The sequence below is a fragment of the Motacilla alba genome, chromosome 3, assembly GCF_015832195.1.
Source record: "Motacilla alba alba isolate MOTALB_02 chromosome 3, Motacilla_alba_V1.0_pri, whole genome shotgun sequence".
Lineage (NCBI taxonomy): Eukaryota > Metazoa > Chordata > Aves > Passeriformes > Motacillidae > Motacilla > Motacilla alba.
Window position 1 is genome coordinate 3,283,733 of NC_052018.1, and position 13,901 is coordinate 3,297,633.

A 13,901-nucleotide genomic window follows, 5' to 3' on the forward strand; every position below is an offset into this window, starting at 1 on the left:
CTGACTCCTTAAGGAGGGTGAGTCCTGCTGCTCAAGAGCAAGAGTTGTTTCCTTATACTTCAGTAGAGCTGCTGCTCTGGATAACGTGGGAAGAAACTGATACTTGAAAAAGAAATAGAGAAATTTGAGTATTTAGCAACCCACAAATCATTCTTCAAACGTTTTAGTGCACAACAAAGAGTTTTTTGCAGACCTGTGCCACTCATGGAACTTAACACAGAATTAGCCTTGAGTGGCTGAAGTTGCTGTGATGGGGAAGATGCTTAGGGATAGTGGGAAGGATGGTGTTTGTTGGATGAGCCTGAGTCCCACAGCCTTCTCTGCAAGGGGATCAGGAGAACCAGAGCAGGAGCTAAAGTATCCACTGCCCCAAGGCTGGACTGCCCCTGGGACCAGGTCGGACCCCCAGGTCGGGCCCGGTGCAGGGGGAGGATTTCTGTGCTGGAATAGACTAATGAGGCACCACAGGGAAGCATTTCCATCCGCTTAGGAGGCACTGTCCTGACCTTGCTCCTACGCCCACTCCCTGTCACAGGTCTGAAAGAGCCTGGCTCAGCTCTTTTAGAACTGGAAAATGAGGCCCAGCGCCGTCCTTTATGCAAGAGCTGAAAGGTTAATACATGTCACGTCTGTCGGCCAGGACTCTGCCATAGGCAGAGCCCTTTTTACTGAGGGAAAAAAAAACCCACCAGCCTGTCACAGCCTGACCTTTCCACCCTAACACTCCAGCCCCACTTTCACACCACAGTGTTGAGAATAAACACATCCTTTTCCAAGCAGGGCTGGATCCTCTCAGCTGCAGCAAAATGGGATTCCTTGCAAATGGTGCAGGTGGCTCTTAGGTAGAGGTTTTCCTGTGGATTGCAGGGATAAGCAAGCATCAAGCTCCTGGAATTAGAAAGGTCAGCTGGGATGTTTCCTGTTGGAGCTGCACAAACCCTGGTGCTTGGATCAGAGGGCAGGGAGTTAAAATTAGAAGTGGCCGTGGGGTTACGGAGGTCGCTCCTTGAGCCTGACAAGGTCAGGGGTCTGTGGCTGAGTGGCATGAGAAAATAAACATCTCTAGGCTTCATATTTTCTAGAGGATCACAGAAAATACCTCTTCTTTTGCCTTTAGCATGAAGTCTGGAATATCAGGAATTGCTCCCTAAATAATCCCTCTCTTTCCCTGGCATGTAGACAATGTGTACACACCTAGCTGACCACAGTAAAAAGGCAAGGACTGGAATAATTAGGGAATCCCCAGTTGAGTCACCTCCTAGAAAGCTGTGTTGGATGGACACAGCTCAGGAGACGTCTTGGCATTTTTCTAGGATATAAAGACTGGGTCATTCACCATTCAGAAGTGCAGAATGAGCCCCTCTCTCTGCTGAGTTTATCCTGCAACTCTGGGAAAATTTTTCACCAAAAGCAGGGCAGCTCCAACAGAAGAGATGGTGAGAGATCCCACAGCTCCAAGCAGCCTCTGTTTATTTCAAGCCTTCTTTAGACACCCTTTCCCAGCTGTTTGGCTCTAAGTATCCCAGCTGGAGCAGGGCAAAGTGCAGGGACTGAGTGTGGCCAAGGATGTAATGCACAGTCAGAGTTTATACCAGTTTTGTGTATTTTTTCATCCCATCTCCTAATCACTTCTCCTGCATCCTTAAGGAAGTGCCTCTCTAGAGGAGCAGTGGGACTGATGGATTTACCCCCCAGGAAAGGAGTGTCACACTTTTGGAGCAAAACACTGCACCTCCCACCTTTTGGAGCTTGATGTGTGCACAGATTTGAGTGCTCCCATCCCATCCAATCCAGGAGGAGCACTGATTCCTGTGCTTTGCCAAGGAGCCATCAAGCCCTGCAGTGCAAGTTCTCCACCTTCCAATTAAAAAAGGAGCTTGCAGGGCACATCCACAACTAGCTTGGAAGCTATCCCTGCCCTCCAGAGCAAAACCTACTGGAGGAGCCTGAGGTCCAGAAATAATCACAAACCACCCTTTCCTGTCAGGCAGCTGGGAATTCAAGTGGTTGGAGCTAAATATGGCACTATGTCAACAAGGAGCCACCAGGAAAGGGGGATTATTGCTCTCCATTAGTGAGAGGAGTCTGCTCACACACGTCTGCAAAGACCTCAGCTTTGGAAAGCACATTTCCTTCATTTCCGTGGTTTGCACTTGAATTTTCACCATGCTCATCCTCATCTTTCACTGGATATTTCCCGTTTCAAAACCAAGCAGGCAAACAAAAACTGAGGCACATCAAGAAGCAATTTGTCTGGCTGGTAAAGAAACAAAAACCACCACCCCAAAGCCAGGCAGAGGATCACAGGAAAACACGAAGTACAGCCGTGCAAGTCTCACGTCACCTCTGCTCCCTCCTCCTCCTCAGCCCTGCTGAAAGACAGCAGCTGTAATCCCTTCCAGGTGGTGACAGGAGTGATCTTCCCAGCCCCTCTGAACGTGACAGCCCTGGAGCTGGCTGGGAACACGTGTTCCCGTGCTGTCAGAGGGAGAGGGGAAGCTGCAAGACCCAACAGGCGCCTGAGTCACAGCAGCCAAAGGGAAATGCAAACGTTGGAAGCCGTGCAAGCACGAGGCATGCGACTGCGAGGGATCCTTTTCAGCTGGTTGCTTCCTTCACAGATGCTCTGGGCCATCCTGGGTGAGACTAGTGGAGGAAGGAGACACCTCCTTCAGCACCATCTGTCTCTGGATCCCCACTGGCTGCTCCCCAGCCCCTCTGAGTGGGGATTTTGGTGAGCAGAGCTCACTCTGCCCTGACTGTGACTGGCGTATGTGTGAGTCACTGCCCAGACATGGTGACAAACACAGGTATGAGTGGGACAGGTCTCCTGGGCAGGAACTTCGGTGATTTCAGTTTTCATGGTTTGACAACTGCATTTTTGCGTTCATTTTAGTTTCTTTCTCCTTGCCTGTGCTGCAGGTGAGGAACTGACTGATTCAACATGAGTCGGGCGTGGCATTGACTGTGTAAGCAGCTTTAAAGTGATCAAAGTCAGCAGCTGCAGGAGAAATCCTGGGAAATGCTTGCCCTTTCCCTAACCTGTTAAGTTCCAACAGTGGCTTTTAGCAATAGCACAGAAAGGCAATCAGAGAATCCCAGAGTGGTTTGCATTGGAAGGGATGTTAAAGATCACCCAGTTCCACTCCCTGCCATGGGCAGGGGCACCTTCCACTATCCCAGGTTGCTCCAAACCCATCCAGCCTGGTCTTTGACACATCCAGGGATCCAGGGCCAGCCACAGCTTCCCTGGACACCTTGTGCCAGGGCCTCTCCACCCTCATAGGAAGTTTTTCCTAATATCCTACCTAAGCTCTTTCAGTTTGAAGCCATACCCTTTGTGATCTTGGAGCAAAAAAAAAAAAAAAAGCTTTTAAAACTTCCATGGGATGACTGGCTTCAGCTGTTGCCTGACAGCCTGAAAGTCATGAAGATAAGATGCTTTAGAGTAGCTACAGTGAGATCAGCTCTTCCCATATGAGACATTTTGGAAGGGGCTGCCCAGGGAGGGGGTGGGGTCCCCACTCCTGGAGATGTCCAAGGAATGACTGGACATGGAACTCAATGGTCTGGTCTGGATGACAAGGTAGAGGTCAGTCACAGGTTGGACTTGATTGTCTTGGAGGTCTTTTGCAAACTAATAATTCTGTGACTGAGTGATTTTCATCTGAGGAAGTTATCTAGGCTCCCCGTGCACTCTGCAGGTAGAAATGTGCCTGTAGCAGGGTAGCCCCTCTCCTCCTAAGGGAGCTGCAGATGAACCACAGTGTTTGCCCCTCTTTCCCTGCTGGTTATGATGGGAGTCTGGAGGGTGGCTTGGGGGGAGACATTTCACCAGGAATGTTTAGAATTCACTCAACATGGACCACTTCCAGTCTATGCTTCATGTCAGGATCAGAGCTGTGGCTACCAGGCTCAGTTCTCTTTGGAATCCTGCATGGACTGATGTGTCACAAAGCAGATTATGAAACCAAAAGGGTTTTGTACAAGATGTAGAACTGGGGACATGGTTTAGTGGTGAGTTTGGCAGTGCTGGGTTAACGGTTGGACTTGGTGTTCTTTATGTGTAAAAATTGAAAGAGAGGAGATTTAGGTTAGATGTTGGGAAGCAATCCTTCTCTTTGAGGGTGGTGAGCCCCTGGCACAGGTTGCCCAGAGAAGCTGTGGCTACTCCTTCTCTGGAGGTGTCCAATGTTGGACAGGGCTTGGAGAAATCTGGGATAGTGGAAGGTGTCCCTGTCCACATCAGGGGGCTGGAACTGGATGATGTTCAAGGTCCTTCCAAGCCAAACCATTCTGTGATTCCATGAGGCTCACAGATAGGGTTGTCCTTCTTTTGAGGAAGGTTATTTTAACTTCTCCATCTAGAGGATGGGGGTGTTGTTCCTAAATGATCTCCCTGGAGGCCCTGTCAGCCTTTGTGGGAATAGCTCAGCTGAGATCCAGCTCTCCACTGACTTCTCCCAAACTCCCCTATTCCTCAGAGACCCAAAATGAGGTGTTTGCCTCTGGAACTGAACCCAGTTCTTCATTTGAGTGAAATGAATCTTATCTCTGGCTGTAAGTTTAAGAAAGGGATTCTAGAAATGAAAACCACAGGAATTATTTAATTTGGAATACTGATTATTTAAGCATGTTTGCATACATCTTCACAAACCCAACACAACACTACACACATACTTTTTCTCCATACAATTTAAGGCATTTTGTTTTCAACCCCTCTCTTTTATTCTCCCTGCAAATTTTTGATAAAATGAACTGTGTCCCAAGAGCTTTACACAAGTATGCAGCTGAGGTATGGTCAAACTTCTCCTGGCATTAGTTGGGCATTTATTCAGAAATGTTTATATTTCCCCAGAGGAAGGGGGAAAAAAAAAGTTACAATCTGGTAAAAAACATTTGCTAAATGAAGCTTGCAGTTCTATTGTGGTTTGTAAAGTCCAAGCTCTCCAATAAATGCCTCAGCCTCTTCCAGCTGTTTGCTGCAGCACAAATGCCCAAAGCTTTTCCATGTTAAAGAGAAAATTAGTTTAAATTTTGTGTGCAAGGATGGGGCACTGAGACATTGCAAATCCCGTTAGCTCCAGAACAGGGCCTTGTGCAAAATTGTCTGAGGGATCCCAGCTGGTTGTAAAGTGCTTCAATACCATCATTGGCATAGTAAAGGACATCACAAGGGATTGGATCTATCCTTATTTTGGTCAATATTGAGTTTGACCACTTCTCAGAAACTTGACAGGGTGAATGAACTCATCTTTTTTATCTACCACTACAGTGATGAGCACAGTACAAAGAGATGGGGTCTGCAAGAGGATCTACTTGAAAGACCTTTCTCCATGTTGAGGCTTCCAGTGAAATGAGCAATGAGCTCAACTTCTACTAAAGGGGAAAAAAAAAGACAAAATGGGGAAAATCTTTGATGTCTCAGACCCTTTTTTCTGGGCACAGAGGAGGTGGGGTAGGTGAGGGCAAGATAAATATACAGGGTATAGGGAAGGTAGGGTAGGGAGGAAGACGAATGTACATCAATTTACATCTCTGTGGGCTCTGACCAGACTTTGGCAATGAATCCTGATTTTGTCATGTTTCTGTGGATTGGCAATCTCTCCAGGAATGCAGCATGCAGCATGGGTGAAAGGCATCCCAAAGTCACACAGAGACAATGCCCAGCAGAGCCACAGATCACTCCAGCAGCAAACAGCATGGCTTAAAGGGTGGGAGCTAGAAGGTATCCCAAACAAAACAGCCTTCCCTTTCCCATAACCACTTATCTATTGAGACCACAGGATATTAATGAGCTACTAGCCCTCTAGAAATGAGGGCAGGTAATTGCAACATTACTCACAGGATTCAAGATTGAGTTTACCACATTTAGCTCAGAAGAAAAGCCAATTACAAGGGCTCAACTCACCGGAGATACTGAAATATGTAATGAAAATATACTTTTAAAAAAGAAAGAAAGGAAGAAAGAAAGAAAAAGTCAGTTTTTAGTCAGCAGTTCTAGAAGTCCAGGTCATCCTGGTCAATCTCATCAGAGTTTTCTTTCTTTTTAGCAGCCTGAACTTCCTCAGTGTTTTCAGCCTCCTTTGGATCTGCACCTTCAGCGTCTGGCTGCTCCTCATCTCCCACAGGATCAGAACCTGAAGATTCTTTGTCCTCTTCTTCTTCCTCACTGTCAGGATACATCTGAGAGGGTTTGGAGCTCTCATCACTTCGAACTTCTCCATTTGGGTGGTCGCTAGTGGGGTTATCATCACCTTTGCATTCCTCTTCAACTGCTTCCTCTTCAACTATTCCTTCCTCTTCGACTGCTCCTTCCATTTCATTTACTCTTTCCTCTTCATCATCAGACCCCTTCTGGGATTGCTGTGAGAAGTTTCCGACAGAAGAGTAACAAGAAAAGGCTGTGGATTTTTTCAGAGTCTCTAACCTTTTGTGAGTTCTCTTGCCTTTGGTCCTTGAGGCTTTTTCAGAAACTTTGTTGTTGCCTTGGTCTTCATGTTTTTCATGTGCATTGTCAGGATCATCACCAGTGGGTTCCTCAACATTCTCATCAGGATTCTCACCTCTTTCACTGCTTTTCTCCTCTGCCTCATCTCCTGACTCTGGTTTTGCGTCTTCTTCTGCCTCAGCTTCATCTTGCTCAGCTTCTTCATTTCCTTCCACAGCATCTCCTTCAGGATTGTTGTCAGTTCCACAGCCCTCAGCATCTCCTCTGCATTCTGACGTCTCTGCCTCATCATCAGCCACAACTTCCTCATCCTCTGGTTCCTCTGTTTCTTCAGCTTCATTTTCACCTTCATCTTCACCTTCAGACTCCTCTTCAGCTTTTTGCTCTTCATTTTGATCTGCTTCTTCTTCTTGTTCTTTCTCTTTTTCTTCCTCCTCCTCCTTTGTTTCTTCCTCCTCTTTTTCTCCCTCTTCTTCCTCTTTTGCTTCTTCTTCCTCCACCACCTCTTCTTGATTTTCTTCCTCTTCCGTTTCCTGCTCCTCTTTTGTTTGACCCTCATCTTCCTTTGTTCCTTCTTCCTCTTCCTCCTTCCCTTCCTCCTCTTTTGTTTCTTCCTCCTCTTTTGGCTCTTCTTCCTCTTCTGCTTCCTCCTCTTTTACATCTTCCTCCTCTTTGGCTTCTTCCTCTTCTTCCTTTCCTTCCTCCTCTTCTTCTTTTGCTTCTTCCTCCTCTCCCTTCCCTTCTTCTTCCTCCTCCTCTTTGGCTTCTTCCTCTTCCTCCTTTCCTTCCTCTTCCTCCTCTTTGGCTTCTTCCTCTTTCTCCTTTCCTTCTTCCTCCTCTTCTTTTGCTTCTTCCTCCTCCTCCTCCTTCCCTTCTTCTTCCTCCTCTTCTTTGGCTTCTTCCTCTTCCTCCTTCCCTTCCTCCTCCTCTTTGGCTTCTTCTTCTTCCTCCTTTCCTTCCTCCTCCTCTTCTTTGGCTTCTTCCTCCTCCTCCTTCCCTTCTTCTTCCTCCTCTTCTTTTGCTTCTTCCTCCTCCTCCTCCTCCTTCCCTTCTTCCTCCTCCTTCTCTTTGGCTTCTTCCTCTTCCTCTTTTGCTTCTTCTTCCTCCTCTTCTTCTTCCTCTTCTTTAGCTTCTTCCTCCTCTTCTTTGGCTTCTTCCTCTTCCTCCTTCCCTTCCTCCTCCTCCTCCTCCTCTTCCTCTTTAGCTTCTTCCTCTTCCTCTTTGGCTTCTTCCTCTTCTTTTGCTTCTTCGTCTCCCTCCTCTACTTCTTCTTCCTCCTCCCCTTCCTCTTCCTCCTCTTTTGCTTCCTCCTCCTCCTCTTCCTCTTTTGCTTCCTCCTCCTCCTCTTCCTCTTTTGCTTCTTCCCTCTCCTCTTCTGCTTCTTCCTCTTCCTCCTTCCTTTCCTCCTCCTCCTCTTTTGCTTCTTCTTCTTTCCCTTTTGCTTCCTCCTCTTCCTCCTTCCCTTCTTCCTCCTCCTCCTCTTCTTTGGCTTCCTCCTCTTCTTCTTTTCCTTCCTCCTCCTCCTCTTTGGCCTCCTCCTCCTCCTCTTTGGTTTCTTCTTCCTCCTCTTTGGTTTCTTCCTCCTCCTCCTTGGCTTCCTCCTCTTCTTTTGCTTCTTCCTCTCCTTCCTTCCCTTCCTCTTCCTCTTTCCCTTCTTCATCTTCCTTTCCTTCTTCCTCTCCTTCCTCTTCCTCCTTCCCTTCCTCCTCCTTTGTTTCTTCCTCCTCCTTCACTCCCTCTACTTCTGCTTCCTTCTCTTCCTTCTCTTTTATTTCCTCCTCCTCTTCAGCCTTAGTCATTTCTTCTTCCTCTTTCTCTTCCTCCTCCTCTTTTGCTTCCTCTTCTTCTCCTTCTTTTGTTTCTTCCCCTCCTTCTTCTGCTTCTTCTTCTTTGGTTTCTTCAGTTTTGGCCTCATCCTCCATCTCAGTGTTTTGACTCTCTGCTACTTCAGATTCTTCTCCATCTCCATTCAACGTTGCACCATCATCTTCATTTAATTCTGGCTCTTTTCCTTCTTCTTCGGCTTCTGTTTCACCTGCTTGAGGTTTTTCCTCGTCCTTCTCCTCGTTTTCTGCCCCTTCTTCCACAGAACCATTGGGAAGTGTTTTCGTATCCTGGGCTGCTTCTGCAACAATGGCTTCCTCGTTGCCATCTTTCTTCAGCCTCAGGATTTTCTGCAAATCAAAGGCTTTCATGACTGGGGCATTGGTGGCCACCACAGGGGCTCTGGCAGGCCTGGAAGCCAGTTTTTTCCTCACACAGGAGTCACATGGACAGTATTCCTCCTCACTGGATTGTTTGCTAATGCTGTCCTCCAAAGCTTCACTAAGGTTAAAGTCATTATCTATGTCGAATGATAAGTCTGACGTCTCCTCCAGCCTCATCTGGGCACCATTCTTGTCCCCAAAGAGGGACTTCTTATGCATAGTTTGCAGTCGCCATCTCCTCTGCTCGGTTTGGAGTTTGGACTCGCGTGTAGGTGGCTCCTCTGGAGGTCTCGGCATCCTCCTTCCAGCCCTGCTTTTGATCTTCCTCAGCTCCTTCTCTATGCTCTTTTGTATCCTTTTACTCACTTCCTCCTTCAGCTCCAGTATCATTGCATCCATCTGCTGGTTGTCCTGCAGGTTCCACCTGACTTTAAACTCGTTCATTGCATTGACATAATGAGCCATGAACTCCTTCTCGATTTTCTTGAGTAGTCTCAGGACCCAGGTTGGGTCTGGATCCACAGAATTTTGCTGGACAAGGGATGTGCCCACACTGGTGGATGTATCAATTTTGGGCTCGGTGTCATTTGGTGACTCTTCTTGGGGCTGCTCTTGCAACTCCTCTTTCAGCTCTGTCCCAACATCAGCATCACCGACATTGGCATCACCAGTGGTCTCTGGCTGGTCAGCTTCTTCCTCAGGGTTTTCTTGTGGGACTTCATCATTCACAGCTTCAGCTTCTTCTTGTTCTCCAGCTTCAGCTAATTTGCTTTCTTCTTCATTTTCATTTTCTCTCCCTTCCTCCTGACCATGCTCACAGTTACTGCCCTGATCCTCCTTATTCTCTTCTTCCTCCTGGGTTACAGACTCCTCTCTAGCAGATTCTGCCTTTTCCTCACCTTTTGCCTCTGAGCAGGCTGTGGAAGGGCGGGATAGCTGCTCTTCCTCTTTACTTTGCTCCTCAACCTCAGTCACTTCTGTGCCAGTCTCTGCATTTTCCATTTGCTCAGCTGATTTGCATTCCATGGTTTTCTGTGCCACCAATGTGGCACCAGCTGTGCACTCTTCTCCTGAGCCACCAGAGCAACTGCAAACATCAACCCCAGAGGAGGACATGGGAGTGAAGGCGTGATCCATGGATTTTGGGACTTTAGACCCAGACACTGGCTTTGCCACTTTGCTTGCCTCTTGGCCTGAGCTTGGGCCGCTCCTTTCAGCGGTACATCCAAACCACAGGGCCTGAAAAATATTCAGCAGCTCTGTGTACCTTGACTTATTCAAATGTTTTGAGTTTTCTGATGGATCCTCTGACTCTTCATCAAGGAGCTGGAGGCTGGCAAGACAAGTAATCAAAATGTTGGCAGAGTTACTCAGTTTTCTCCCCATTGTGGGGGATACTTCAGGCAAACTGTTTGATCGATCAAATTTGGTCTCGTGCTTTGAACTGAGCAAGGCCTTCATGATCTGGACAGAAGTTTGGACAGAGGTTGGAAGGTCTCTCTTGTTATTTTGGCTGGATGTAACTGACTTGTTGCATTCTGCCTGCTCAGCCTCAGCAGCTTCACGTGCAACCTCAGAGATTTCTTCCTGGTTGATGCATTCTTCAGTCTCTTCAATTATGGCTGTGTCTTCTGCTTTCTCTTCTTCCACTTCATCCTTTGCTTCATCCTTTGCTTCTTCCTTTGCTTCATCATTTTCAGCCTCCTCCTCCTCCTCCTCATTCTTTTCCTCAGCTTTTTCCTCCTCCTCATTCTTTTCCTCAGCTTTTTCCTCCTCCGGGGCTTCCTCGGCATTTGTACAGTGTGATACCTCAGTGATCAACTCTGCGTGTTCCTCTTCTCCATCATCCTCCATTTCATATTTCATAAGCAATGTTTCCGAAGGGATTTTCCTGAGCCACTCTTGCACAACTTCTTCTGGAGATGTATTTGGTAGGGCTGATGGCACTAAATCACCTCCTTCCTCCTGAACACCTGCGTCTTCTATCTCTTCCTCTGCTTTTTTGTTGCAAGAATCATCAATCTCTTTATTATTCTGACAATTTCCTTCGGTTGCAGCGGATTTAGAGCCATAAGAAGTTGCTTTGGAGGAATCCACAATTTCTTTCTGCTCTCTTCCTGCGGTCAGCACGGACTCGGTGCCGATGCTGCTGATGGAGGAATTCTTCAACATGGTCGAACGCATATTTTTTCTCTTTGGCTTCCCTTTTGGTGGGGCAGGGCATTGCAGACTGCACATTGACATAGTCTCTGACACCGATGCCCGGCTGGAGTTTGACACCTTCACACGAAGATTTTTCGTGTTTGTCTGTCGTGATTTTGAAGACAGAGACATGTTTGATTGTGAACACCTATCATCAGTTTCCTGGGATATCTGGGTCAACACGCATTTATCTTTTATTTCTGACCTTGAAGAGACTCTTGAGGAGCTACTTGTGGGTTTTCCATTCCTAATCCCATCCTCACTTGGGTGGTCAACTTTTGAACACACACTCCCACTCATGCTTCCCTGTTTTGAAGAAGAGTGTTCAGAACTAATCTTGGCATGACCCTTTCCAGATTTTCCATTAGGACTTGAAACACTTGAGCAGAGGGATGATGGTTTGCTGTTTTCTTCTTTATGGCTTCTCTTCTTTGAGCTTTTTGAACATTCACTGTAGCCATTGGCAATACTTTTTGAGCTCTCCTCCTCAGCAGGACCTGCAGTTGCCTCTGGTTCACTGGTAGATGAAATGTTTGAGTGAAGAGATCTTGACTTATGAGACATGGTGTCTCCAGCAGATTTTTTCTTGATTTCACATGAGCTTTTGGAGTAGATTGATGCCCTGCTGCCTGATCTCGCATCATCTGCATGTAGGGAATTCTTTTTTTTCTGAGTGGATTCAAGTGAAGACACAGATATTTCAGACTGTGCGTCCAAATGAACGTGGCTGCGTTTGCTCTTTTTGGACCCTCTGGAAGAGCAAGAGACACTGCATGGAATGTTCTCATCGCTGCCACTTTTCTTGCTGTTCCTGTCACTAGCCTTGGAACGGTGGGTTCCTTGCGTGGAGCATCGTTCCCCTTCACTGCTCTCACCCCTGAATGATTGGCTTGGCTTTGTTTTTGCTGACACTGAGCTGACTTCATTGGCTTCACTTTCTTCCTGCTCTGCTTCCACCTCTTCAGCCTCTTTCTTGGGGCAGGACTCACTGGAGAAAGAGGACACCACTGGGTTGTCGTCAGAGGTGTCACCCTGCTCAGCCTTTTCTTTTGGTGTGGTGCGGTTACTGGACTTGCTGTGCACACTGTTGGCAGGGGTGGAGCACTGGCTGTTGTCTCCCTGATTTGCCTTCTGAAGGCTTGAGGAGGACATGCTCCTGCCCACGCTGCTCACTTCCTCACACACGTTCTTCTTGCTCTGCCTGGACTGCAGGGATGACCTGGACATGACACTCCCAACTCTGCTGCTTTCAACCTCTTCTGGGTCATCCTTCAAGCACTTCAGAGACGAAGCTTCAAAACAATTTGCATCCTCATTTTGTGAAATTATTTTAGTGATCTCCTGGTCTTCAGGGCTGTCTTGAGTATCCAGGTTGTTTTCACAGCTTGAATGTGACATCAAGCCCAAGGATGAAGGCCTCTGGCTGTTTCCTGTGCTTGTCCGAGTGCATTCCTGCTGTTCTTCTCCATTGGAAGCACCAGTAGATAAATCACTTCGGCACGCACACTTTTTAACGGATCGATACGCCACTCTGTTCTTTATAGTCTCTGAGTAGGATGAGGACTCTCGCACAATGTGCTCAGAGAATTCCTCACTGGATGTGGTGTGGATGCTATCCACAGATGTCATTTTTTTGTGGACTACTCTCCTCCGGGAAGATGTGCTGGAGCACGATGACCGCGTGTGCCAGGTGCTTCGCACGGTGGGCTCTTCCCTCTGGGACATGTGCATGGGATTCTTCCAGATGTCATAGTCCTGGTGTTTCTTTCCACAGCTGTGACAGTGGGCCTCGTCACATTCCGATTCCTCAAGTTTGGACATGTAGGAATCGATATCACAGGGATATAAGGAATCATCTGCCTCCGAGCTGGCTTCTGGGTTCATTTTCTGTAGGAGCTCTCCTCCACTGTCCTCCTCCACTCCTGACTCTTCACAAGGCAGCCGGTTCATCAGGTTGGACTTTTTGATCTGGGTGGACCACTGCAAAGTCTCATCATTGAGCAAACGGAAGCGAACCTTCATCTCCACGGACAAGCTCCCATCCTTGTTCACATGGACCCGCTTCTCGATGTCATCGTTGACTAAGGACTGGACCAGGTCCCCAGCTTTTGGGTGAGAGCAGCCATTGGAGAAGGGTCCCCCGTTGTCTGGAGAGGCTGCGAGGCCATTGGGGTATGACTTTTCTGATGACAAGGAAAATCTCATCGACCTGTTGCTGGATGCTGACCGTGGATGGATAACGCTTTTTTTGGCTTTCAGTCCAAAGTTCACTGGAGTGAAGAAAAGAAAGATGGAGAAAGATGTTAACTCACATGAAGATGACAGAAAATATGCAGGCCAAACCCTCAAACTAGTGAATTCTGATGTTATTCCATTAAAGCCAAGCCTATGCCAATTTACATAGTTTGAAAATTTGTCTTTGATTAAGCGATGTCCATTAATCATAGAATAGTTAAGGTTGCAGGGGACCTCTGGAGATAATATAGTCCAACTTCCTTGTTAAATGTTAAGTTTTGAATTAATAATCTGCAATAAAATCTTCTACACCTTAATTTTATTTTAAAAAATAAATTGAAACACAAACACTTAGTTTTATTAAGTGCATGCATATATACAAATGGAGCAATTTAGTCTCTGAGTTTGGGCATTTTTTCATGTTGCAAATATTACTTTATTGAACTGTGAAAGTTTTCATTCTTCTTATTTAACCAGGGAAAAATACGTGGAGAAGTAACCCTCTTCTATAGCTGGTCACACATTTATTGTGTAACATCCCCTTCTCCACTCATATTCCAGGAAATGTGTGGACATGTACACCAGAGCCACACTGAGTCCCTGCAGGGATGTGCCACTAAGAGTAATTATAATTTTTATTTAAACATAAAGAACAATTAGAAAAGGAATTACAAGCTGGTGATAATTACAAAGAGAAATGGTGGGAGTTGTGAAAGAAATCAGCGAGAATAAGGGAATTTGGGAACTGCAATTGGAGGAACATCTTTATGGCCCGTGCAGTGATCTGCATAGATTTGTTTATGTCC

General features: G+C 46.8%; 1 protein-coding gene across 1 annotated transcript in view; it reads right to left on the reverse strand.

Moving 5' to 3' along the window:
• Positions 1-4,602: 4,602 nt before the first annotated feature.
• RP1L1 (RP1 like 1) overlaps positions 4,603-13,901 on the reverse strand; it is a 45,668-nt gene continuing 36,369 nt past the window's right edge. The window contains exons 4-5 of the mRNA XM_038130532.1: positions 8,224-13,130; positions 4,603-7,131 (exon numbers count right to left, since the gene is read on the reverse strand). Coding sequence (XP_037986460.1) covers positions 6,001-7,131; positions 8,224-13,130 — 6,038 coding nt within the window. The 3' untranslated portion in view covers positions 4,603-6,000. The remainder of the gene's footprint in view (positions 7,132-8,223; positions 13,131-13,901) is intronic.